Here is a 24,203-nt window from a genome sequence, read left to right as displayed (position 1 = left end):
TGTCCAGGAACGAGGCTCAGCAACAAAAGAACATTCTTGTTTTTTAAAGACCTATGTGATAACAAACAGACTTTTCCCGGTAGCAGCTGAACTGCAGTCTATCAGACCCCGCTTTCCTGCTCTCAGAAGGTATCCGATGCTAGCATGGTAATGAACCCGTTTCTATGGAAACTCCCTCATGACCACTCCTTTCTGCTAGCTCCCCTCCAATTTGTGAATGGTTTCATAAATCACACACAAATCCAGTATGCATTGAAAAGAAAGCAACCTGAAATGCATGAACACTAACCCTGATTTATGAATCAAAATCTTTGTTCCGGTTAAGGAAACCGCTAGGCACAATTTTAATTTGGTTCATTTTATTTTCTGTTGTTAAGAAAAGAATGAAATGTGGTAGCTTGGACATCATAAAATTTCTTTCAGACCTGGGACCAGATCGGCAGCTGTCTTGAGGTCAATAGAACTGCACCGAATTACTCCAGCTGGAGATTTGGCCCCTTGCTTTCTTTGTTTGGTCAGTGTAGGTTTTTGGAGGGGGGTTAATAAAAATTGTTTTCAAACTATGGGCTGCTTATTTGAGAGGGAAACCTTTTCAGATGCAACAATATTACTGGGAAAAACCCCAACCAGCCATCACAGCTTAACATGAGAGATTCCCAGGGCTCAGAGAGATAATAGTGGGGGAAATTATGTAGATGGGGAAAAAATAGTTACTAATTTATAGCTGTCCTGTCAAATCTGTCGGTTTGTGTTCTTGCACTAGACTCATCACCACAGGTTCCAAGCTCCCCGTAAAATTAGGCTGGTTACTCTGGGTATCTTTACTTCTCTCATCTCTGGCAGGCAGGGACTGGACTTTGGGCAGCGGTTGTGGTCATATTGTGAACTAGGCTTGGGAATTGGGATTTGCTTTTTGCTCTGAGGTTCCTGAGTTTCATGGTCACACCTGATCCCATGGAGTGTGGGGGCGGTATCTGAGAAGGTGCCATCTCTGTGTCACGAAGCTCCCTCTTTAGGATAACAGTGCCATTTCTGCGAAACGTGGCTTTTCCCATTACCGCAGTCGTTATACCCATATGACCCTGAGTGCGGATCCCTCCTTGCAGGAATAAAACTATGCTGCTATAAACATCTCTAATGTATAGAAAACGTCTGTGTGCAGAAACGTCTGAGGGTTGGGTTTGCTAAGGTATTTAGGCACCGAAAGCCGCAGGCAGGGACCTAGTGAGATTTTTAAAAGCATCTAGGCTCCTCACTCCCATTGAAACCAGCCTGGTCCTAACTTTGCCAGGATCACACAGGAGTAGGAAATTGAATGCTGCTGGCACCCTAACCATTGGGCTCTCCTTCCTCTCTAGACCTGATCACAACGGGTGAGGTGGTTTCTGGGTAAGCTGAGCCAGTCCTTAGAAGATGGGGGCTGGAACCTGGAATTCTGGGAGAAAACCTTCCAAACATAGTTACCGTTGGACTCTACATACAGCATGGGCCAGGTATTGAACTCATTTACATAGGTGTAAATCCAGAGTGTATCTCCTTGTTGCAGTGGAGATACAGATGTCAGTCCAGAGAGTAACTGAGTGGCAAGGCTGTCTCATAAAGCCAAAGTTTGTCAAGGACCCAACCCTGCATACAATGAATAAGACTTTGTAACTATCCACAGCCACAGAAATAAGCCCATGGCCAACAAGGAGCTAGAAAGGAAACAGCCCTGGGCCTTGCCTGGAAGGAAGCTACAGATCCTCCCTGAGTGTAGAATCATAGAAGATATGGGATGGAAGGGACCTCAGGAGGTCAGCTAGTCCCACCCTCTGCTCAAAACAGGACCCATCCCCAACTAAATCATCCCAGCCAGGGCTTCGTCAAGCCAGGCCTGAAAAACCTCTAAGGATGGAGATTCCACCACCTTCCTAGGTAACCCATTCCAGTGCTTCACCACCCTCCGAGTACTGAGCAGGAAGCACAATCTGGAGTGACTGTCCCTTGATGGGAGAGACCAAGCCACCTGTCCTTTCTGGGCAGTACCCAGGATATGGCTCAGTCCAAACCCCACCAGTTCCAAGACACTTTAAAGTCACGCGATCCATGTTTTCCCACCCATTCACACTGTGTGGAGGGGAGCCTGCTCTCCCAGGTGAGGGAAAAGGAGCTGTGTGATAGCATTTCATCTAGTAACTGCCTCTCTCCACCTCCTTTGGGGCACATCTGCTCTACAGGGCAGGGGAAGAGGGCAGCAGTCAAAGGAATAGCTGGTCGATGTAGCACATTCACCTCTCAGAACAGTAGAGTTTGCGCTGTAAAATGCACCATGAAGTCATCGCGAGGAGTGATGGGTGGGAGCTGAGCGGGAGGCAGGTTAATGGCCCGGCTAGCCATGGCCCCTTTGCTACAGGGGGACTGGAGGGAGCACAAAAGCAGATAGCATCTCAGCACTTGGGGGACTGCCTTCCGCATGTATTCCCATGAGTCTCTGCCTAGTGTGGGCTGCGGTGGCCTTGCCTACCCTGGAGTATCTCTGGCACCATCTCTTGGAGGTGGGGGAGTTGGTGAAACCCGATTACAAACTCTGTCGACTCACAGGGGCCTGGTCCTCAACTGATGTAAATGAGCATAGCACCATTGACTTCATGACCTATTTACATTTCTCTTTGCCACCTCTGAGTTCTTCTAGAGGGAAAGATCCAGAGAAAGGCATGGTTCTTATTAGCTAGAGTAGCTCAGTGAATCTTAACACTCTACAGACTTGTATTGGATAGGGAGTAGCAGGCAACTTCATAAATTAATCTACCATTGATTTAAAAAAGTCTCCAGTGGTTTGGAATCAAAATGAAATTAGACTTTCTGCTCTGCGCCTGCAGTATGTTCCCATTAGTTGGTACCATTGCGGGCCACTCTAGAAAAAGGTGTTTTCCAAATTTAGCAGAAGTTGAACGACTGCTGCAGGACTGGAAGGAAGCCGCACGTACATGACAGAATGTAGCGTTGATTAACATTCAGAAAAGACGCATTAGGCCACAACCACCATCCAGCTGGGAGAAGATACGGGCCATCAGTGCAATATGAAACAAAGGCAGAAACAAACAATTCACAATTATTGTGGGGGAAAATAGGTTTTCTGCGTTAGTCCTAAAATGATGGACTGAGTACAAATGTCTTCTGAGGAAGGGAGAATCAAGCCAAGGCACTTCCAAAGGGACAACAGCTTGATCTGCTGGATGGTTACATAGCAAAGATGGATAAACAGAGTAAGTGATGGGCTCCATGTTTAATGCTCACTCTGAGGGCTGCCCTAATCATCATGTCCTGTAGATAAAATGCTATCCAAGTTCTAAGAACTTGCTGAATCAGAGTCTAAAACATGAATATTGCCAATGATGTCGTGGGCTTAAGTGCCTTGCTGAATTAAAGCATTGGGTCATGATCTTGCAATAGGAGCCATCATAGGCGCTGACTCCTGGAGTACCCATGGAAAAAAAAATAAGTGGGTTCTTAGCATCCACCAGCAGCGAGCTCCCCTCTTCCTCGTGAGCCGGTGCCCAACTGGTCAACTCCTCCCCTGCCCTACCAGCACCTCCCGTCCGCTGGTGCCCCGCTGGTCAACGCCTCCCCTTCCCTCCCAGTGCCTCCTCCAGCGGGTGCCCGACTGGTACTCCTCCCTGCCCTACAGCGTCTCCCCTGTCCGCCAGTGCCCCTCTGGTCAAACGTCTCCCCTTCCCTCCCACGCATCCACCCAGCGGAGCCACGCTGGTCAACTCCTCTCCCTCCCAGCGCCTCCACCTGCTGCAAATCAGCTGTTCTGTGGCAATGCAGGAAGGTCTAGAGGGAGAGGAGGACCTGGAACAGGTACGAGTGCACATCAGGGGAAGAAGCAGGGAGGGGGCAGATCAGGGACAGAAGAGATGGGAGAAGGGGAGGGGCCTTGGGGGAAAGGGTGGGTGGGCGGGGAAGGGGCAGGGGTGGGGCTTGGAGGAAGGAGTGAAGTGGGGGTGGGCCTGGGGCGAAGGTGGGGGGAAGTCAGTGCCTGTGGGATCCATGCAGGTGGACCCCTTCACCTGGGCTAAGACCCGCTGACTCCTGTAGGGCTCTCCGCATGGCTTATTTGCAGGATCGGGGCTTTAAAAGGCAATGACAAAGTGTTAATGTAGTTTTTAAATTTGAAGGCAGCAAGTGTAAATGGCTGAATATAGGTGTTACCCTGAGGATAATGAACAACATGAAAGGTGTTGGTAGACAGCACCATTTTAAGTACCGGGTATTTTCAAACTCTATGGTATGAAATAAATTCAGAAACGTGGGAGTTAAATGAATCAAGCTTGGCTTAGGATCTCCAGCTACCGTAGTTTGGGGGGGGAAGTCTAGTTTTTCTGTTCAAATGGAAGTATTTTTCCTCTGAACACAAGTGGTCAGTCTGCAGTTCTGGAGCCAAAAAAGCATCAAAGAGGAAAATATTGCTCAAGTATACAAAGCTCTCTTATTCCTTTTTTAAAAACTGGAAAATTCAGATGAATCGGTTAGCTCTTCTGAGTGTAGGCACTGGGGAGGCTAACCTAGCTGGAAAGTTTTAGGGCCTGGAGAAGTGTCTGAGTTTTTTGTGTTTTGCTTGTCAGATGAATCCAGCCCATTACAAAATGCCATAAATAATCCACAATCCCTGTGTACCTAGGATAAGGAACAAAACAATCCTGAGAAATACACAGCTGTAATTAAAGTGTAATACCACAGGGACATAGTACCTATATACTATACTTTATAAACATCATTATCATGGAAATAAACAGTATCCTCACTCATTAACCTGCTGTCTCCAAGGCAAGAACCCCATTATCCGAAACGTGTGCCTCATTAAACTGCAGATATAAGAGGCTGTCTGTATTCCATTGTGAATTTCACTAAAAGGTTTCTTTTCCCTGCAAAGAAGAAAAATTCCTTTCTTTGTTATATAGTAGATATTACTATATTTTAATGTGGCTTTATTATTTATATTAGATATAAAAAAGTTCATTCCATATTGGGATTCAGGAACTGCTGTAAAGTTAAGTTGCTTCTTAATATGTTTTCTTAAGATTCAGGTAAACTATTGGTCTTGGATTTTCTCTTCACTCCCTTTTGGCTCTGATTAAATTGGTCCCAATTAACCACTGGAAAATGCTGTCCTGCATAATTACTGCATTTATGCTATGAGAATCTTATTAGAGATAATGGGTGGGGTGTATTGTCAAACTACAAGCAGGGAAGTGATATTGGCAAATCCCAGTAACACAAATGGGATACCTGACTACACACGCATGCACACACATTGTGCAATAATAATCTCTGTGTTACTGTTTCTGCACAAATCTACTTGCAAATCCACCCAGTGGCAGCTGACATAGCACTGTATTTGGACCATCTTTGGATCGAACCAATGGCCCAGCTAGTTCAACATCCTGTCTCTGAAAGTGGCCAGCACCAGATGTTTCAGAGGAAGATGCCAAAAATCTTAAGTGGATAATTATGAAATAACCTGATAATAGGAGAAGTTTCTTCCAAACACTCATGAGTTAGAATATTCTTTGTCTAATGTGACTGTATAGGCTCTTATCTGTATAAATGTCTATTCTTTTTTAATCAACTAAGCTCTTGCTCTCAGTATCTAGCAATAATGAGTTCCACAGGGTAATTATGCGTTTTTCTTCAGCTGTACTTTGTTGCCTTTTAATTTCATTGAGTGCTCTTGTATCTGAACTTGTTGACCGAGGATTGTCCATGTTTTCCTAGAGGTGTATGCTTGTGCATAGTTGTGTGATTGGTTGGTTTGAAAATAATGTACAAACTTATATTTGGAAAAGCTCTAAAGTGATCCTGAACTGATAAGAATTAAAAGCTTTGCAAAAGTACAGTTGGTATTGTCAAAATAGCAATTTAAATCCAAGTAGTGTAAGATGAAAAGTGTACATTTCAAACTGTGGTTGAAAAGAAGGGTATTTAAACATGTTGGGTTGTATATGATTAGTGCTTAAAAACTTGTAATCTCAAAAATTTGCTGGGAAAATGAATTACTGAGAGCAAAATCCCAGCTCCAGTGCACAACTTCAGTATATGTGCTGTGTTTGATGGAGTTTCATACTGGGAAGTAATTAGTGCTAAGGTGTTTCCTTAGCTGCTGCACCATCCCAAATTCTTCTTGGCAAGATACACATAGTCATAGTCCATCTTCAACATGATGCGTTTATTGAGCAAAGCAACTGCAAGCTACAGACACACACAGGCTTAGCTCTAGTTTTCTCTCCTCTGTTTACCAGGGACTGCACCCTGGCAAGGCATATAGAGACATCTAGTGGCCAAATGACAATATTGCAAGTAAATGGTTAATACCTCTTCCTTCCTTAGCCTGCAGTCCACATATCATAAAGCCTTGGAGAATGCTTTAGGCAGCACCTCCCCAGCTACATAACATCTATATATCTCTCATAGAGCTGGAAGGGACCTTGAAAGGTCAGGGAGTTCAGTAACCGCTCTGAATCCAATGGGGCTATTCAGGGAGTAGGGCCAGCAAGGTTTGGCCCTCTAACATTGCTGTTTTCTTAGGGAAACCAGTCAGAGCATTGCAAAGCCAGGCTCTTCACTTTAGCAACACAAACAGTACCATGCTCACCTACGTGTTTCAGAAGGGGGGAGGGAAGAATAAAAATGCAACACAGCTAAATGAGCACGGCTGTGGAAATTTGAACTAACGTGGTCCCTTAATTTTTTTCTGATTGACTTTGCGACAGCAGCCCCCAATCTCCCAGACACTTACAAAAGTACTTTAACTTTACTATCATGCACTTCTGCACCCCCTGGACTCTACTGCCAGGATCAGCCCCCAAAGTGGAAAGGAAAAAGATAATGAGAAAAGACATTCAAAGGTAGAGCAAGCTGGCACCAGTCCATGGCTATTGCACATTATCAGCAGTCTGCACTTTCAAGGGTGTGTATCTCGAAGTGCAAGGTAATGCTTTCTGCTGTCTGTGCCCGCTCTTCCCCCACCCCATACCTAGCTATGGACTGCGATGAAGTGCACAAGCTCTGCCTTGGGTGAGGGCAGCAAGGGGTTAATGATCTGGCCTGGAGACAAGGGGTTAAATCAGGAACACCTGGCAGAAGCATCAGACCTGGATGGAGGGTGCTCCAGCTGCAGTAAATAATCAAAGGGGACCTGGATATAAAGGGAGGAGGCTTCCCTGCTGAGGGGAAGCTGCAGCTCAGGAGGGGGATTGAGATCACAAAGTGATCACCCTGTGAGTAGGGGAGATTATGCAGGTCTCCCTAGGGGATGGTATAGACATAGACATTTTTTCCTCTAGTTCTGTCCCCAGCCTGTAGACAACACAAGCAAGGGCACTTTGCTGCTTATTTTACTTGCCTGGTTTAACAAACCTGCCTTCCTTTTGTGGCCCACCTGAGGTGACCTCTGCCCGCCGGCTTGTTTCTCAATGAGGACTATTTACATGCCAAGTTCCAAGTCTCCTTTCTCCCCTCTTTAAAGGGGAGGGGGTCTAGTTTTTCATGGTGTAGAAAGTAAATATTTCATATTCCCAACTCAAGAATAGTGAAAAGGGACTTTGCTCAAAGGGATTCTCTTAGACCAAGCGTCTGTGGAGAACATCTCCCTGTCCAGTAAGTTCTCAGCAGAGCTATGATCCTATGAGCCAGCTGGGTTGTAACTGAATCTGTTTTGCAACCCTCAGCAGCCTGTTGCGCTGTGAAGGAAATGCTGTAATAATGCTGTGTGTGTGTCTACAGGAACACTTCTCAGCGGAGGTGCTCAGGGTGCTTGGGAGGGAGTGGCTAGATCACTGGACTGGGAGTCAGACCTGACTTCAACTCTGCCCTGAGCCGCTGTGTGACCTTGGTCAAGTCACTTTCTCTGTGCCTCTGTGTATTTTTTGCTCCTACCCTTGTGTCTTCAGACTGTAAAGTCACTGGGCTAGGAAGGGCCTCCTGTTTAGAGTTAACTGGTGTCTGGTTTTTGACCAGGAAGTCTGGTTGAAAAGGGAACCTAGCAGTGTCCGGTCAGCTGTACTGACCGGACACTAAAAGTCTGGTTATTGCGGGCGGGGGAATAGTGGCAGCCTGCTGCTCAATCCTGAAGTGGCAGCTCCTTCAGCAGGATGCATGCCACAGCTTGGGCAGCAGGCAGCCACTTTGAGGAGCATGATTTGCAGGACTGCAGCGGAGGACAGAGTGCAGTGTCCCATGGCAAGTGGGGTAAGGAGCTCTCAGGGCTGGGAACGTTCCCCGGGAGGGAGGGAGGTGAGCTGCCCCTCCTTCACAGCTTTTTCTGGCTGTGCTCTCAGACAGCTCTGGGACAGACAGCATGGAGAGGGATGGGGAAGGGAGCTGCTGGGTGGGCAGCACAGAGCGGCGTGGGGAAGGGGGCTGCTGGGCTGCTCCCGTGTGGCTGCAGCACTCTTCTCACCTTTACTCCCAGGCAGCCTGCTGGATCTGGGGTCCACAAGTCCCTTGGGGCTCCTCACCCCATCCCTAACTCCAGCGTATGTGGGGAGAGGTGCGAGTGGGGCCTTGGCAACAAGAGGTGGCGTGTGAGGTCTGGTTTTCAGACATTGGAAATGTAGCCACCCTGCTGCTGCTGCTTGTTTGGACAGGATCTAGAACAAGGGGAACCTGAGCTTTGTTGGGACCTTTAGATGCAACTGCAGTAGAAATGACTTGGTCTTCCCTGTGGGATAGACAGGAATGTCTCCTCCCACCACTGCAGGGCAGGTTCCGCTAGGGAACACGGCATTCAAATGTTAACAGCTGATGAAAAGCTTGTCACAATGAAACTGGGCAATTTTATCCAAAATAGGTCCCAGCCAATGTTCATTGGCTTAAAAAAGCCTATTGCACTGTATAGAATGGCACGTAGGAACGCAGCGGTGGCCAATTAGTTCCTTTTTATCATCCATTTATCTATGTTGGCCAAACATTTTCTTCTCTGAAAGAACTCCAGGTGTGTAAGAAGGGGCAAGTCTAAAGTTTAAATGAACTTGCCCTGTGCTCTGAACCCCGCAGACAGCTACACAGGAAAGCGATCTTGTTTCCTCCCATCTCTTGTCTGTATTTCTCTGTCTCAGCGGTTCACTGCTAACCGCAAAGCAACAACATTTGTCAGTGTACACATAGATTAGCTAGTGTAAGCGCTGACTTTTGTACGAAAGGCAGACTGTAACCCAGCGAACTCCTTCCAGCATTCCAGGCTCCTAAATCAACAGAGGAGGTAAAGTGTAAGCAGTGCTTACCCCGGGGCATGGCAGGACACTGCGAAATGGGGAAACTAGGAGGGGCACTGGCCCTTAAAGGGCTCACTTCTCCAAGCAGATCTCCAAGCCATATTTCAGCTACAAGTCTGATAGAATTGAATGCACTCTGCAATTCAGTGAGGAAGAGTCCAACTGCTGTTGTAACTCTGTATAAAGTATTGTCTAAAGGGGTTAACAACTAACATTAAATCTCAGAAGTCTAGCTTGCTTCTTAAAATGTCTTCTTATAATTTCCTTATACAGCTTTGTGTGTGTGTTTCTCTCTCTCTCTATAATCTGTGTGCATTTCACGCAATATGATAAAATAGAATATACAATGGGGTGCTGTAGCATGATATTACAGTTCTAATAGCAGGAGTGTGGTGTGGTTGCATAATTGAGCTATGCAGGCTTTCCCAGCTGAGGCCACTGACAAGGTTATACCAGACCCCCGTCATGTATTCAATGTAATATCAATTGAATGTACATGTAATAGATCTTCATTTTAAAATATTTTTTTCCCCTTGCAACGTTTCTCAGTCTGTTCGTGACTCAAGTGAATTCAAAAGTCTTGTAAATAAGATAAATATAGGGTAACTTTCTTCCTAGTCTAGTGAATTGGAATCTGTATTTGATCGGTCAGTGTACCTATCAATCATCCTCTGATGCTTATGACTAGATGGGGCATATTTATGTGAGGAATGAGGCAAGTGGAAGGAATTTCTGTCAGAAATCTTGAAACTCTGCCCTCCTAGTCTCACTCCTGGTGCAGTATGGAAAAGTGAATAGAATAAAAATCAGGACGTCATCTCGCCAAATGTCTTGGACTAACCCCCACCCCCCAGTACATTCTGCCTTTCTGAACTGAGTTTTCAAGCTTGCTGAGCCTCTGAATGATATTTTGACACGTCTTGGTTTCCAATTAACGTCTGTACCATTACAGTCATTCAGTGACATGGATCTAATGGAAAATGTCGATATAATAAATTGTCTCTCTCTCTCTTTTTCCCCTTAAAGGTATTGACTATTGAAGATCGGCAGACCTCCCCCTAGAGAAGCAACTCACGGAAAAGACCGTTTTGGTAAAACACTTTGTTATTTAATTCTAAGTGCAAAGGCTAGATTGGGTGTGGAGATGGCCTAGGGATCATGAGGGGTTTTTGTGGAGAGCTCTTCCTCGCAGTTCGTTTCCTTGAAACATGCATCCTGCCTACCAGCCTGAGTCCTGGACTCGGTGGATCATCTACATAGGCTGGAGCAGGGTCATTTAGCTGTGGGTGGGCTTAAGCCCACCCATTTCCCACACCCAATATGGGCTTTCTTTGCTGCTTGCTCCTAGTTGCTACCCCAGCATATCCTAGCCGGACAGGCCTGAATGGGAACTGCACTGCAGCGGCTTCTTGTCAGGCTCTGGGTTTCTCTGAGCAGGCCCCAAGATGAGTTCCTCAGTTGAAGGATTTAACACAAGTGCTGTAGTGTGAGCACCCTTGGATCCTCCCCTTTAAGCTGGCTCAGGCTAAATGGCCAAAACTAGACCTGCTGGCAGTTCTCAGAGCCAGCAGGAGACCCCTTGAGGGGTGATGTTTTGAAGAAATGCCTCTCTGCCCCCTTACTGATTATCTCTTCAAAGGAGAATATGGGCCGCAGAGAATACAGAGCTGACTCTAGGTTGGTCTTTCTAGCCCAGAAATTCATAGACGAGAATGTCTTCCTTCTAGACTCCTGGTGAGTGTGTCCACAGAGACAGGATAAAATACCTGGCTAGGAGAAAGTCCGGCATTCTCACTCTGTCTCTAGCTGGGAGCAGGGGGACATCTGGGTTCCAATCCCTGCTCCGGTGACTGTTTGTTTAGACCAAGTGGAACATCTTCAGCCTGTGAGCTTGAGAGAGACAGCCCAGAATAGCCAATAGCCTGGTGGTTTGGGCATGCACCTCAGAGGGGGCAGGAGCAGAGATTTGAACTTGGCTTTCTCACATCCCAGGTGAGTGCTCTCACCACCGGGCTAAAGGGTGGCCTTTCCTCCTCCTCCTCAGCTTTTGTGAACTGAGCCCTTCATTTTTATTAAAATACCTAAAATTAAATCTTTCAGTTCTCTAAGAACTTCAGTTTCAGTTGGACATACACTGATTGGGTGGTGGGGGAGGGGGGAGTTGTTTTTTTTCGGAACTGCCAGAAATCTGAAAAGTTAGTTTATTCTCCTAGCTCCGCCTGGGATAGCCCAATGCACTTCAGCTGTGTCCCATCTCTTACATTGATCATGTTTGTTCTTGAAAAGTACTAATCATGCTTAAATGGGGCCCTTGCTGGAAAGACGCAGACACCGTTTTTCTGCCCATGTAAGCTGAGCCTGCTTAGAAAAGCATGCTTCATAGAGACAGTGTAGACTTGGCAACATATTGAACAAATGCAGTTATCCTTTTGTAGGAAACCCTAAAGAAACAGGAAGTGACAATATCCTGTTTTGCATCTAAATGCTCACTCGTTGTGCGGACAATGCAATGCTAGACCAATGCACCGTGTCGGTCTCCAGAAATCACTATATTATAGTCAGCTACTTAAATGCACGGATGTATATTTCCTAATTATTTTATAGTAAAGCTTGGTATTTCAGTACAGTGTAATGAATCTATAACGACGGATATTAGTGCGACAGGCAACTTGAAAGACACTTCAAGCTGTCGACTAGAGAACTCGTTGAAAACATCCGTTTGCTGTCGTGTGAAGTTGAAACTGCGAGGGGCTTTTATAGTCCGTGCTATTTTGTTCCAAGACTGGAGGAAATGCTTGCTTGCATTCCGCGCACAATTATAGCGTTGTTGTTTTGACTGGGAAGGTTATAAGAAAAGTTTCTCCATTAGCAGTGATGCTTCTCTCTCCTACCCATCTGGAAGTGAAACTCTTAATTACTGATTAAACAATCTGCTCTCTAGAAAGCTTGCTGCATACACAAACCGGGAAAACACCATTGGCTTTACAGCTGATCTGCATCAGAGCAACAGCACTAGCCAAAAGAGCAGGGTTAACAGCACAATTTATTGCTAAGTGCAGTTTAAAAATCTGCCCTGGGGAACAGCAAGGTGATTGATGTTTACAGCACTGAAGAGACAGCCCCAGCAGAGCTGTAAAACTAAAGTATGTTCCCGCCTGCCTCCAACCCCAAATCTCCTTCCCTTTCCAGTCACTGTCCAAGCAAGGATATAAACAGTGGGCCTGCTTCTCTCACTTAACGCCAGCTGGCAAATCCAGATTTAATTTGGTTTGGTGTCACAGTGGTTTTCATAGATTCTAGGACTGGGAGGGACCTCGAGAGGTCGTTGAGTCCAGTCCCCTGCCCTCATGGCAGGACCAAATACTGTCTTGACCAGGGATCTCAAACTCAGATGACCACAAAGGCCACATGAGGTAGTGCATTGGCCCAAGGGCCGCATCACTGACACCCCCTCCCTCACTGCCCCCAGCCCTGCCCCACTCCACCCCTTCCATGAGGTCCTGCCCCTGCCCCACCTCTTCCCACCCCTTCACTTCCCCTTCCCTGTCACCAGAGGGTGCAGGAGGGGTGCAGGGTGTGGCAGGGGCTCAGGGCAGGAAGTTGAGGTGCAGGGTGCAGCAGAGGCTATGGGCAGGGAGTTGGTGTGTGGGGTGCAAGAGGAGTGCAGCAGGGGTCTCAGGGCAGGGAGCTGAGTGCAGGAGGAGTGTGGGGTGCGGCAGGGGGCTCAGGGCTGAGAGCTAAGCGCAGGAGGGGTGTGGCAGGGGGCTCAGGGCAGGGAGCTGGATGCAGGATGGGCGCAGGATGTGGCAGGGAGCTCAGGGCAGGGAGCTGGATGCAGGATGGGCGCAGGATGTGGCAGGGAGCTGGGGTGCAGGAGGGGTGTGGGGTGCGGCAGGGGGCTCAGGGCAGGGAGCTGGGGTGCAGGAGGGGTGCGGCAGGGGGCTCAGGGCAGGGAGCTGAGCGCAGGAGGGGTGCGGGGTGCAGCAGGGGGCTCAGGCAGAGAGCTGAGCGCAGGAGGGGTGCAGCAGAGGGCTCAGGGCAGGGTGCGGGGTGTGGCAGGGGGCTGGGTGCAGGATGCAGCAGGGGGCTCAGGGCAGGGAGCTGGGGCGCAGGAAGGGTGTGGGGTGCGGCAGGGGGCTCAGGGCAGGGAGCTGGGGTGCAGGAGGGGTGTGGGGTGCGGCAGGGGGCTGGGTGCAGGATGCGGCAGGGGGCTCAGGGCAGGGAGCTGGGGTGCAGGAGGAGTGCGGGGTGTGGCAGGGGACTCAGGGCAGGGAGCTGGGGTGCAGGAGGGATGTGGGGTGTGGCAGGGGGCTCAGGGCAGGGAGCTGGGGTGCAGGATGTGGCAGGAGGCTCAGAGCAGCGAGCTGGGGTGCAAGAGGGGTGCGGGGTACGGCAGGGAGCTGGGCGCAGGATGCGGCAGGGGGCTCAGGGCAGGGAGTTGGGGTGTGAGCTGTGGCCCAGTGCTGCTTACCTAGAGCACTTTCTGGGTGGCAGTGGTGCGCATCAGAGCCAGGGCAGCAAATCCAGTTTAGTAGTTCCCTGATATATTAACTTACTTCACTTTGTTTCCACAGCACATCTGAAAAGCACAACCAGCACTCAGATGGCCAGCAACAACACTGCCAGCATAGCACAAGCCAGGAAGCTGGTGGAACAGCTGAAAATGGAGGCCAACATTGACAGAATAAAGGTAAAGCTGGTGGAAGGCAACTGGGTAACTAGCATGTTCTTTGTGGTTCTATGATGAGTCTTCTGCAGCTAAGACTCCAAGTCATTGATTTTTAAGGCCAGATAGGACTACTGGAGCCATTTAGTCCGACTTCCTGTAAAACACAAGCTATAGATTTGCGATCTAGTGTCCCTCAAGTCCCAGAGCTCCGTATATTTAACTTATTGAACAAAATATTAAGTTGAATTGATGATGGTCTACAATTACCTACACGGGGGGAAGACATCTGATATTCGAGAGCTCTTTAATCTGGCAAAGGCATGATCCAATGGCTGGAAGTTGAAGTAAGTGAGTTCACACTGGAAATTTTTATTTTTAATAGTGAGGGTAATTAAACACTGGAATGGCATAGCCAGGGGTGTGGTAAATCCTCCATCACTGAGGCTTTAACTCTATACTGAATGGTTTTTCTAAATGATGTCAGGTAGATCCAGGAATCTCACTGGATGAAAGCTGGGCCTGTGTTCTATAGGAGCTCGGACCATTATGATCAAGTCCTTCTGTCTTCAAATCTGTGATGGTAACACAGTTCCCTAGCTTTCTTTTTCGGTGGTGGATACTTCGCTGGTGTGACCATGAACTGTACCCAACGGAAAAACTAGAAGGTTTGGGAAACTCTGTTAAACCAGTCCTAATGATATGGCCTTTTAGGAAACAGGAGGACGCTCTTTCATGATGAATTGGTACTGTTTGAAGATGACTGCAGCTGAGCGTCTCATTTAATGTATTTCAGAGACTTTTTGTTCTTTGTATAACATGGTTAATGCATGAAATTGGGCTCAGTGGTATACCCAGACTTGCTCAGAGAAACACAACAAAACAAAAAGCAAAGTTATCCTTTCAAGTCTCTTTCTCAATGAAAAGGAGAGTGATCCCTTCGGGGAGGGATTCCTCTGCATTGGCTGCATATAGGTCTTTTAGTGCTGGTCTGGATGTTGTTACGCTGGAATAATGAGCCCCTAGATTGTCCATCTGAGGGCTTGGCTACACTGGAGAGTTGCAGCGCTGGTGATGGGGTTACAGCGCTGCAACTTACTGTGTCCACACTTGCAAGGCACAGCCAGCGCTGCAACTCCCTGGCTGCAGCATTGGCTGTACACCTGGTCTGCTTGGGGTGTAACGATTGCAGCGCTGGTGATGCGGTGCTGCTTGTCAAGTGTGGCCAGCAAAAGCGCTTTTATTGGCCTCCAGGGTATTAAGAAGTATCCCAGAATTTCTGTCCACAACACACCAGAAGAATGGCTGAACTCCCTGGGGCTACTTATCTAAAAAACAAACATAGCTGCTCTTTGCTCCAGCGAGCGAGCGGAGGCAGGGGAATTGCTTTGGAATGTTCACAGCTGTTTGCTTGAGGAGAGAGGGGATGGGGGAGTCCTTGTTGGAGCAGCTGCTTATGTGGTCTGAGGGATATTTAGGAGTGCATAATTTGCATTTAGTGAATAAGAGAGGGGGGTCAAAACTGTTTAAAATGATTGAAGGTTGGTGCTGTGTATCTTCCAGTCCTAGAACGTTGCAGTCAGAGAGCTGAGAACAGTGTCAGCTCCAAAAATCCACTCTCTCTGTCTCCCCCACGCTCCCTGTCACACTCCACCCCACCCGCCTCTTGAAAAGCACGTTGCAGCCACTTGAACGCTGGGATAGCTGCCCACAATGCACCACTCCCAACAGCGCTGCAAATGTGGCCACACTGCAGCGCTTTCCCTACACAGCTGTAACTCCCAGCACTGTACACCTGTAAGTGTAGCCATACCCTGAGTTGTAGTAAGTGGGCACAATTCTGCCTCTGCCCCTCCAATATTTGCTAAGTTCTGTCCTTAAACTGTGAGCTCCTCAGGGCTTGAGCTGTCTCTTCTTGATTTGTCCAGAAAGCCCCTAGCACATGATGAATGCTACAATTGTGATCACGGACAGATTCCCTTTTTAAAGGCCAGCATCTCAAACTGGGTGTCTGTATTGAATGTGTGGGCACAGACACATAATGATGCACGCCAGATAAACAGCTGCCTGCACAAAAGGGTAATTATGCTGCTATGGCACCTTTTTTTTATTTTTATTTATTTATTTATTTATTTATTTTGCTGCTTAAGCACCATTCTGATGCATGCAACTGCCCCAAATATGTGCAGGCTTTGAAAGGCGTAATGTATCTCTGCTGCTTAAACTGTGTTCGAGTTGGCTCGGAAAGTTGCCTCCAGAAACCTGAACCTTTTGAGAGCAGAGTCTTGGAGCATTCCAGCTTGTTAAAGGGAAATGTAGCTGATTCCAAAGTGTGACATGCCAATATCTGAACTTCAGCATTTGGTCATGTCTCCTAGCTGCTCAAGAGCTTCCACTGAGCCAGCTTCATGTTCTTAATACATAACTATATACAGTCAGTGACTCCACCAATATTGATCATAGCGACCACAACCCTCCACTGGAAGGGTTCAACATGATATAAAAATAACGTGGCATTTCCCTTTCTTAAATCGTGAATAAATATTGTTCCATGTATTCTTGCAAGCTATTTGCAGGAGTGTGTCCTGCACTGAGTGTGTGTATGTAAGATCAAATCAGGTAAAATGTGTTGATGGATCAAAAACCTGCCTGTAACCAAATGGAGATAAAACTGGATTTGCAGGCTGCATAGGTTTTCTCCTAAAGTCTTTGCTAATAGGTTTGTGTTAGCTGTTAAATGCCTTGAAAAGAGGCTGCTTGGTGGAGGGAAATGAACTAGAAGGCTGGATTGCCTGAAAGAGATGCAAATGAAAACTATCTTAGCAACAAAAGAAACCAACACCACATTTTGTATAGTTGATGTATAAATGCCTTTTAGTGTGTGTAAGTTGTTTGGGATTTGCACACACAGCACATCAAACATGCTACAGCAAAAATGTGCTTTCAGTGTAATGCTGAAGAATAAAACAGAGACCTGCAAGTTACCATTTGATCAGGTGATCTTCTTTACCATGTCCAGTCTCCCAGCTGGCCTGCCCTGACCTCTTATTGACGACATTAGGCTCCTGAAACACACACAAATAAACTGGGCTTCAGAATTGATTACATGTGCAAAAATCTGTATCTGCTCCTAGCAATAGAGGATTGGCTGGAGAGTGGCCTTGCAGTAGGTTTTCAGGTTATAGGAGTCGGAGGCCTACTCAGCTGGCAATCAGATCAGGTGGAGGGTCCCCTAGCCTCCAAATCTGGAAGAGAACAGGTGGAATCTAAGAGCTAGGAGATGAGATGGGAGGTCTTGCAGGGTAAAATAACCATAGCAACAACCTGCCCACAAGGAGACTTGGGCAAAGATTTACATCAATTGTTCTTAAGTTTAGACTAAATTGGGAAATCTCCAGGGAGCGGATGAAAGTTTGGGACCCTGAACCCGTGCAAGTGCTGAGGGGGGTGCCCAACCCATTTATAAGCCCAGGAGAGGATCTTTGACATTCAGAGTGGTCTGCGGACTTGTTACCTTATAGCAGAAATTGAGCAAAGTCATGATGTGCCTTCAGCTGGGCAGGGCGCTCCAGCCAAGGTCTGTATTTAGAAAATAGAGAACATTTGAGGTGACAAGTTCCGCTTCCTTGCCTTCCTGGTAAGGGCATTCTTTACACTTGGAAAGAAGCCATGTCCTTCTATTCACTGGGCACAAACATAGTGTAAATGCAAATACTCCATACTGGGAAGAAAAACAATGGAGGTTCCAGTTGTTACAGCACGGGCTATCTAGGAAGGGTGAAAGTTCAGTTTACATTATATATCCTGTTTGGAGGTCTTCCCTCAGTCTTTAGTCAGGCAAATTCCACTTGCATGAATAAGGACTGAAGAAAATCCGAGCAAGGATCTCCACTTTGGCCCTAAGGGTACATCTACACTGCAATTAGATACCTGCAGCTGGCCCATGCCTGCTGACTTGGATTGGGGCTGCTTAATTGCAATGTAGATGTCCAGTTCGGGCTAGAGCCCCGGCTCTAGGTCCCTGGGAGATGGAAGGGTCCCAGCGCTTGGCTGCAGCCTGAGCCAGAACGTCTACACTGCAATTAAACAGCCCCTTGGCCTGCGCCCCATGAGTCCAAGTCGGCTGGCATGGGCCAGACGCAGGTGTTTAATGGCCGTGTGGACATGCCCTAAGTGACCGGTGCAGTTGGGACAACACTTTGGCACTAAAGTTTGGTGGTGATTACAGCTGCTAGAAAGCAATCCCTTTTCAAAGTAGAAGAGTCATGCAATTAAAGGGGAACTTCCCCCGTTGGTGCACCATTCTGAAATGGATCTTAGAGTTTAGGGGTACTTCCGATTCCTAGCCAGTTATGTTCTATGGTCACTCTTACCTAAGGGGTGATATGAATGCCAAGTAGTGAACAAGGACAGTGCTGTGATTGTTGTAAGGCCTAGTTAGAAAGTCCATCGATTGATAGTGAGTACAGTGAAGCAGCAAGTGGGAACTTGAGGCAACTTCTCTGTCTTCCATTCAGCCAAATAAGATGCTTTAATTTAGGGTGACCAGACAGCAAATGTGAAAAATCAGGATGGGGTGGGGGTAATAGGAGCCTATATAAGAAAAAGACCCAAAATTCGAGACTGTCCCTATAAAATCAGGACATCTGGTCACACTACTTTAATTCTATGCTGCTGAAGTGCTCCCTCCTTTGTGTGCTCTGAAGTGGAGGAGCTCCAGACAACGTAGTTCATCCAAGGCTTATACAGAGTGTGCATTTATTTTCAGGTGTCAAAAGCAGCGGCAGACTTGATGGCGTACTGCGAAGCCCATGCCAAGGAAGACCCTCTACTGACCCCGGTGCCAGCTTCAGAAAACCCGTTTAGAGAGAAGAAGTTCTTCTGTGCAATTCTGTAAGCCCTCCATGAGCCTGACATGCACTCAGCCCGCTCTGAACACTGATGTAGCGTTTTTAGCAATGTGGACAACTTTCTAGTCCACAGAATTTAAAAAATAACAACAAGGCCTGGAAGATCTGGAGATGTGCATGTTTAAAGAAACTGGTCACCTTTTGGGGGAATAAGATCTACATCATGAGGCAGAAGATCTGAGATCTACAGAGTCATCGAGATAGAAAAATATGTAAAGATTAAGTGTGTGTCACTTTTCTGCTCACAAAAAAAAAAAAAAACCAACAAAAAACCCTTGTTTGATCCATATTTAAAAAAGACGCTTGTGCTGAGCAAGGTAAAGGCTGAGGCTGTGTATAACCTCATTGGAATGATTATCGCTGGGTTTTTCCAAATAATACTCTTATTTAAGTTGAATTGTCAAATATCACAACAGGCTAGATTACTATTATATTACTTAATGTTCGGTCTTGTGCTTTTTTTTTGGTTTTGTATTTTTGTTTTTGTATTAGAGTAGCACAGAGATGGATGGGAGTCCTTAAAAGATAACAAACTAAACTGGTTAGCAAGGGCTTAGTCAGTGATACTTCACATCTGCAGTGTGAACACTGTCTGTCTGTGTGTTTCTTGCAACCTATTACCACGACTTCTAACACTTGTATATGGTAGCTTCACTTCTGCAAGTAAAAGTAAATCAGGTGTTGTGATTGGTGCTTCATATTTTTGTGACTACTTTTAAGTAATAGTGCATGAAAATATCCCTGTGTTCAATCCATTTAGAAACTTCTATTGTTTGGAGCCACGTGCTGGTGCAAGACGCTGTAGAGAAAAAACAAAAGATGTTCTGACAGCAAAGAGAAAACTACTCTAATGCCTTAGATTTTCCTGAAATACCTCTCATGTTATGTAGGGTTGCCAGCTACTGAGAAGCCTATTCCTGAAATCAGAACAGTTTATATGGGAGTTTAGGGTCACTCAGATCCCTGGAGGTCATAGGCTAAAACCAAGAAGAAAATGATATACATTTATGTTGACCAAGTTTTCTCTGGTCCTCCCCTACTCTTCTGTGCTTCTTCTCTTTACCCACATTTCTTGATTTTAAAATCACTTGATCTATATTAGTGTTTCACAGCAGCTTGTTTTCTCTGAACCATGTCCCTTAAGCAGCATGACAGAACCACCAGGCCTGCTGCTGTACTGTGCTAAGTGGTTGATCCAAGCACAGCTTGATTCAGAGGGGACCTCAGATGGAAGGCAGTACAAGCTTGTCCACCCCCCCGCAATTCTCTGCTTCCCCTATACTGCCCTCGATGGGTCTCTTTTCCCAAATCTGTTGGCTCAAAACCCCAGTGTTTACAAAACTCCCTCTGCCATCAAATCTGACCGCTGTTTTCAACCCCCTCTTCCCCTACTCATTGTTCAGAACATGCTTTTAATAACAGAAGGGCCATAGCACTCTGTACCCAAACAATGGCAGCATGCAGGTCATAAATGTGCATATGGTTATAATAGAAAGCGGACTCCATACTAACGGACTAAGGGTGATCTATCAACCACCGAAATTTTTGTTAATGTGTTGGACTCCCGTTATCTGATCACTAACCATCCAGCCCTTTGTGAGCTTTCACCATGTGTTTCTTACCACTTTAACATTCCATCATGAAACAAAACGAGAGTGAAGAAAATTGGGTGCGTCTTTAAATAGAGCACCCAATTACAGGGTGGTATATCAACATGATATACCTCGAACAGCTTAAGGTGGAAGCTTGCACCTTCCTCGCTTTGTAAACGTCATGTTTTGAGTTGCTGTTCCAGGTGTGCCTCGATTAAAGTCTCCAAGCTGGATAATGAGGCGTTAAGAAAGATGGAGAGGTGGCTCTAATCGATTGGATGAGCTCTGCTAATAAGGGCAAAGCCAAACCATCAGAATGGAAGCTGGTGGAAGCTCCCAGTGCTTTGCTTACATGTAGCCTGAAATTAACAAATTTGTTTAATCAGCTTTAGGAAACTTGTCCTAACCAGATGGAGAGCGAAAAGACAAGCCCATACGCTACAAACATACCCATTTGAATACCATAAAAACCTAATATTTCAGGTGGAGGCTGAGGCCATCTGAAATGGCCCCATAAAGAGCTCAGAGAGACAGGTTACAGTATCGGTTACAGTATCAGGTACAGTATGTGACTTCAAACATGAAAGGCAAAGCCTACCTTGAGGAGATTCTACTGCTGTTAAAATTGTGTTCTGGCCTTTGGCCTGAAGCAGTACTGCTGTGATGCAAAGACACCAACATGCCTCAAACCTGAACAGCAATGAGAGAGGAGCTGTTCATAAGATCCCATGCCACTGGTGCAGGGGTGAGAGTGGCTCTAGCTTTTCATGCTATTCTGAACCCTTGGAACACTTTGATTTTTGGCTCAAAAAACCAGCAGCTATAAATTTAGGATAATTCCAGATCCATGGCAACCCTGTTAATATGATCTAAATCAGGGATGAGTTCAATTTTTTGTATTTAAACGGACAACAGAGTCTTAAGGTACCTGTCAGAAAATCTTATAGCCCATAACAAAGTGGAAATGTTTTTTGACTAACTTTTTTCTACTCTTACATCCTTGTATACAGGCAAAAGGGTTTCTGTAGCAAAAACCATTTCTTGTAACAGTGCAAGTATACATATATAGAGATCTACCCCAAAACGTCATCAAGTCCAGCCACCCGCTGCCTTCACTAGCAGGACCAAGTACTAATTTTGCCCCAGATCCCTAAGTGGCCCCCTCAAGGGCTGAATTCACAACCCTGGGTTTAGCAGGCCCATGCTCAAACCACTGAGCTCTCTCTCTTTCTGAGTCTCAGCATCTGGGAATATTTATACAATACAACCAGTAGCTAAATGGTATATGACTTGCCTTGCTAGCTTTCAAATACGAGATCCTGTATTTCAATCTTTATACTGTATGTTTGACTAGCTTAGGTTTCATTTGACCAATGAGTAACTCTACAGCTCTTTTCACTTGTATTGGTAGAAACAATGTAAATATACTGCAACTGTTCTTTTTTAATAAGATCTGCTATAACTGATAACGAAGCACTGCTTAATTAGTCAAGACCCTACATCTCACTAATCCCGGAACAGTACTCAAATCCTGGCATGAAGTTTTATCATAACTTTTTAATGACTTACATATTTTACAACTTAAATTCTTTAAAAGAATGCTAGACGCAATTTTAAATTACACCAAAACATTCATTCAGTATCTCTTTTGTTACAGTTACTACTTCTGATTTTTTTTATTCTTTTTAACTGGGGATGCAACCAGAAAATCTCACCCTCGTATTTATATTTACACAGACCCGCTTTCACTAGCAAAGTAGAAATTTTACCTACCAAGAAAATTTTCCCCCATAAAAACATAAAATATTTCAATATTGAAAATATATGGATTTCATATATTCAACGTGGTATAAATTTGTTTGATATACTGAAGGTCTTTTCAATAAAAAGATCCTATGTACGGGAATGTGATCCTCCCAACTTTGTTCATAGCGGTGGTGAATTGCTACGTGTACATTATGTCATATCAGCCAAATAGGTGGATGCACCTTCCTACCCAAGAAGCAATCTGTTTTCAGGAAGAGGGTCAGTGTAAATGTCAGTGGGTTTTTCTGTTTTGTGTTTTGTTTTTTAAACAGGGAAACTTGAAGTTGTGATGTAGTGCACACGCTCATCCCATGTGGTCAATGTATGTGTATGAAATAAAACTTTGGATTTGTTTCAAATATTGTCTGTTTGCTTTTTAAAGTAGCAGTCAGTGTTGGTGTGTTTTTCTTCTTTTTCACAAGTTAACTCTCCTGCTCCAAATGACAAAACCAAATGTGTTCAGGATATGATGTTGGTTTAGGGAGCTTTCCAAACTAACATTAAACCACATTCTCTCTCTCTCTCACCCCCTCCCGTTTCAATAGCCGCTTCTGTGATGGTGTGAAAGGGAAAGAGGCCTTTCAGAACCTCAGCTTTCCCAGGACCCTCTCTAAGACCCTGTCTGCTTTAAGGAAATGTCCACTGATGTAATTACACTACTGCAACCCCCTGATGTGGACATGCTGCCCCAGAGTTTACACTGATACAGTTTACTTTGGGGTGTTACCAGCTTAAGCTGCACTGGTGTAAACCTGTTTTTTTGCCAGTGCAGCACATCTGTACAGGTGTGACTGCACAGAGGTAGGTACACCAGTGCAAATTGCCAGTATGCAGGGTACAGTGGGTGGTAAATGTTTAGAACCTACCCCCTACAGAGAATAGTGACAATATCCCACTTCAGGGAAGGACAGTTCTCCTCCTCGTTCCCACCTTGTTTCTCCCTCAACCCCTCCTAAAAGTAAAAATGAAGTCAAACACGAGAAGCAGCAGCTGCTGAATCCTGAGGGTCAGGGTATTGCCAGCCGCATCCTAGCACCTGCCTCTGGAAGAAGCTTATGACTTGACTCAGCTACTCGACACTGTCGAAGGCTTTGGAAATGGAGGATAAATTCTTGGATATATGAGCAAGGCTTGAGAGGAGGGTAGAATCTGTCTCCCCCATTCCAAAATCCCTGGGACACGTAATGGAGCTAGAGTAGAAAGCCACGCACAGCAGGAAATGACCAGTCTGCCATAAGTAAAAGGTACCGGGAAGCAAAGAGTCCCAAGTTCACCTCCCCAACTCAGGCAGATGCTTTTGTTTTCCAGAAAAAGGCAGATCTCTGCTCTTGTGGGGGCACATGTTCAACCTTTCTGAGACGAGACTCCATATTCCCAGCTGCTGCATGGAAGCTCTGTGTGAAACACCAGCTTAGTTTCACTCACCCAGGTTCACTTAAACTGACCCAGCGCGTGGTCATGCCCCTGTGGAAATAGTCCAGATTCCATTCTTTTTCACCAATAATCTGCCTCCCTTTCCATGCAAGCATACACCCACCCCGTGTGTGCAGCCGCCTTCTTCCTGGGGAAGCTGGTGCACTTTGTTTTCCCACCCTCTTCTCCTAATGTCTTCACAGGGTGAGTGGCTGCTTTACTTCCCCTGTGTGGACAACATCCGTGCGCTCTTTCCCAGTCCAAAGGAAAGGCTCCCGCTCCCTTTTGCAATCATCTTCCAGCTGGTCAGTGTAAGCTCCTTGTACTGTCTTTGCGTCCTGTACAGTGCTGATCATGCTGGCATTTAACATAACTAATAGCTTCTCTCCATAACAAGAGGAATTAAGTCAACATTTATCTTGAAGGCTGCTGCATTCCCCTGAGGGGGAAGGTCTCTCTATTGAAGCACAAATGAAATGCTTGCTCAGGGGATCACTAATGGCCCAGGATACAGAAGCTTTCACCTTTTGGTCATAGGCTCAGATATAGGACAGTACAATAG

At 46.1% G+C, this 24,203-nt stretch overlaps 1 protein-coding gene across 4 annotated transcripts in view; it reads left to right on the top strand.

The window, feature by feature from the left end:
• GNG2 (G protein subunit gamma 2) overlaps positions 1-22,587 on the top strand; it is a 100,737-nt gene extending 78,150 nt beyond the window's left edge. For 3 of the 4 annotated variants that reach the window (XM_075065811.1, XM_075065812.1, XM_032765959.2), the window contains 3 exons: positions 10,281-10,345; positions 13,829-13,944; positions 18,689-22,587. In XM_075065811.1, the coding sequence (XP_074921912.1) occupies positions 13,858-13,944; positions 18,689-18,817 (216 nt within the window). In that variant the 5' untranslated portion in view covers positions 10,281-10,345; positions 13,829-13,857 and the 3' untranslated portion in view covers positions 18,818-22,587. Of the gene's footprint in view, positions 1-9,124; positions 9,242-10,280; positions 10,346-13,828; positions 13,945-18,688 lie in introns of those variants that run through there. The other variant, XM_032765960.2, reaches the window with a different exon arrangement.
• Positions 22,588-24,203: the final 1,616 nt, after the last annotated feature.

Source organism: Chelonoidis abingdonii, chromosome 4 (assembly GCF_003597395.2).
Source record: "Chelonoidis abingdonii isolate Lonesome George chromosome 4, CheloAbing_2.0, whole genome shotgun sequence".
NCBI classification, from domain to species: domain Eukaryota; kingdom Metazoa; phylum Chordata; order Testudines; family Testudinidae; genus Chelonoidis; species Chelonoidis abingdonii.
The sequence above is the reverse complement of the archived record's forward strand: the minus strand, read 5'-3'. Positions and strand labels throughout refer to the sequence as shown.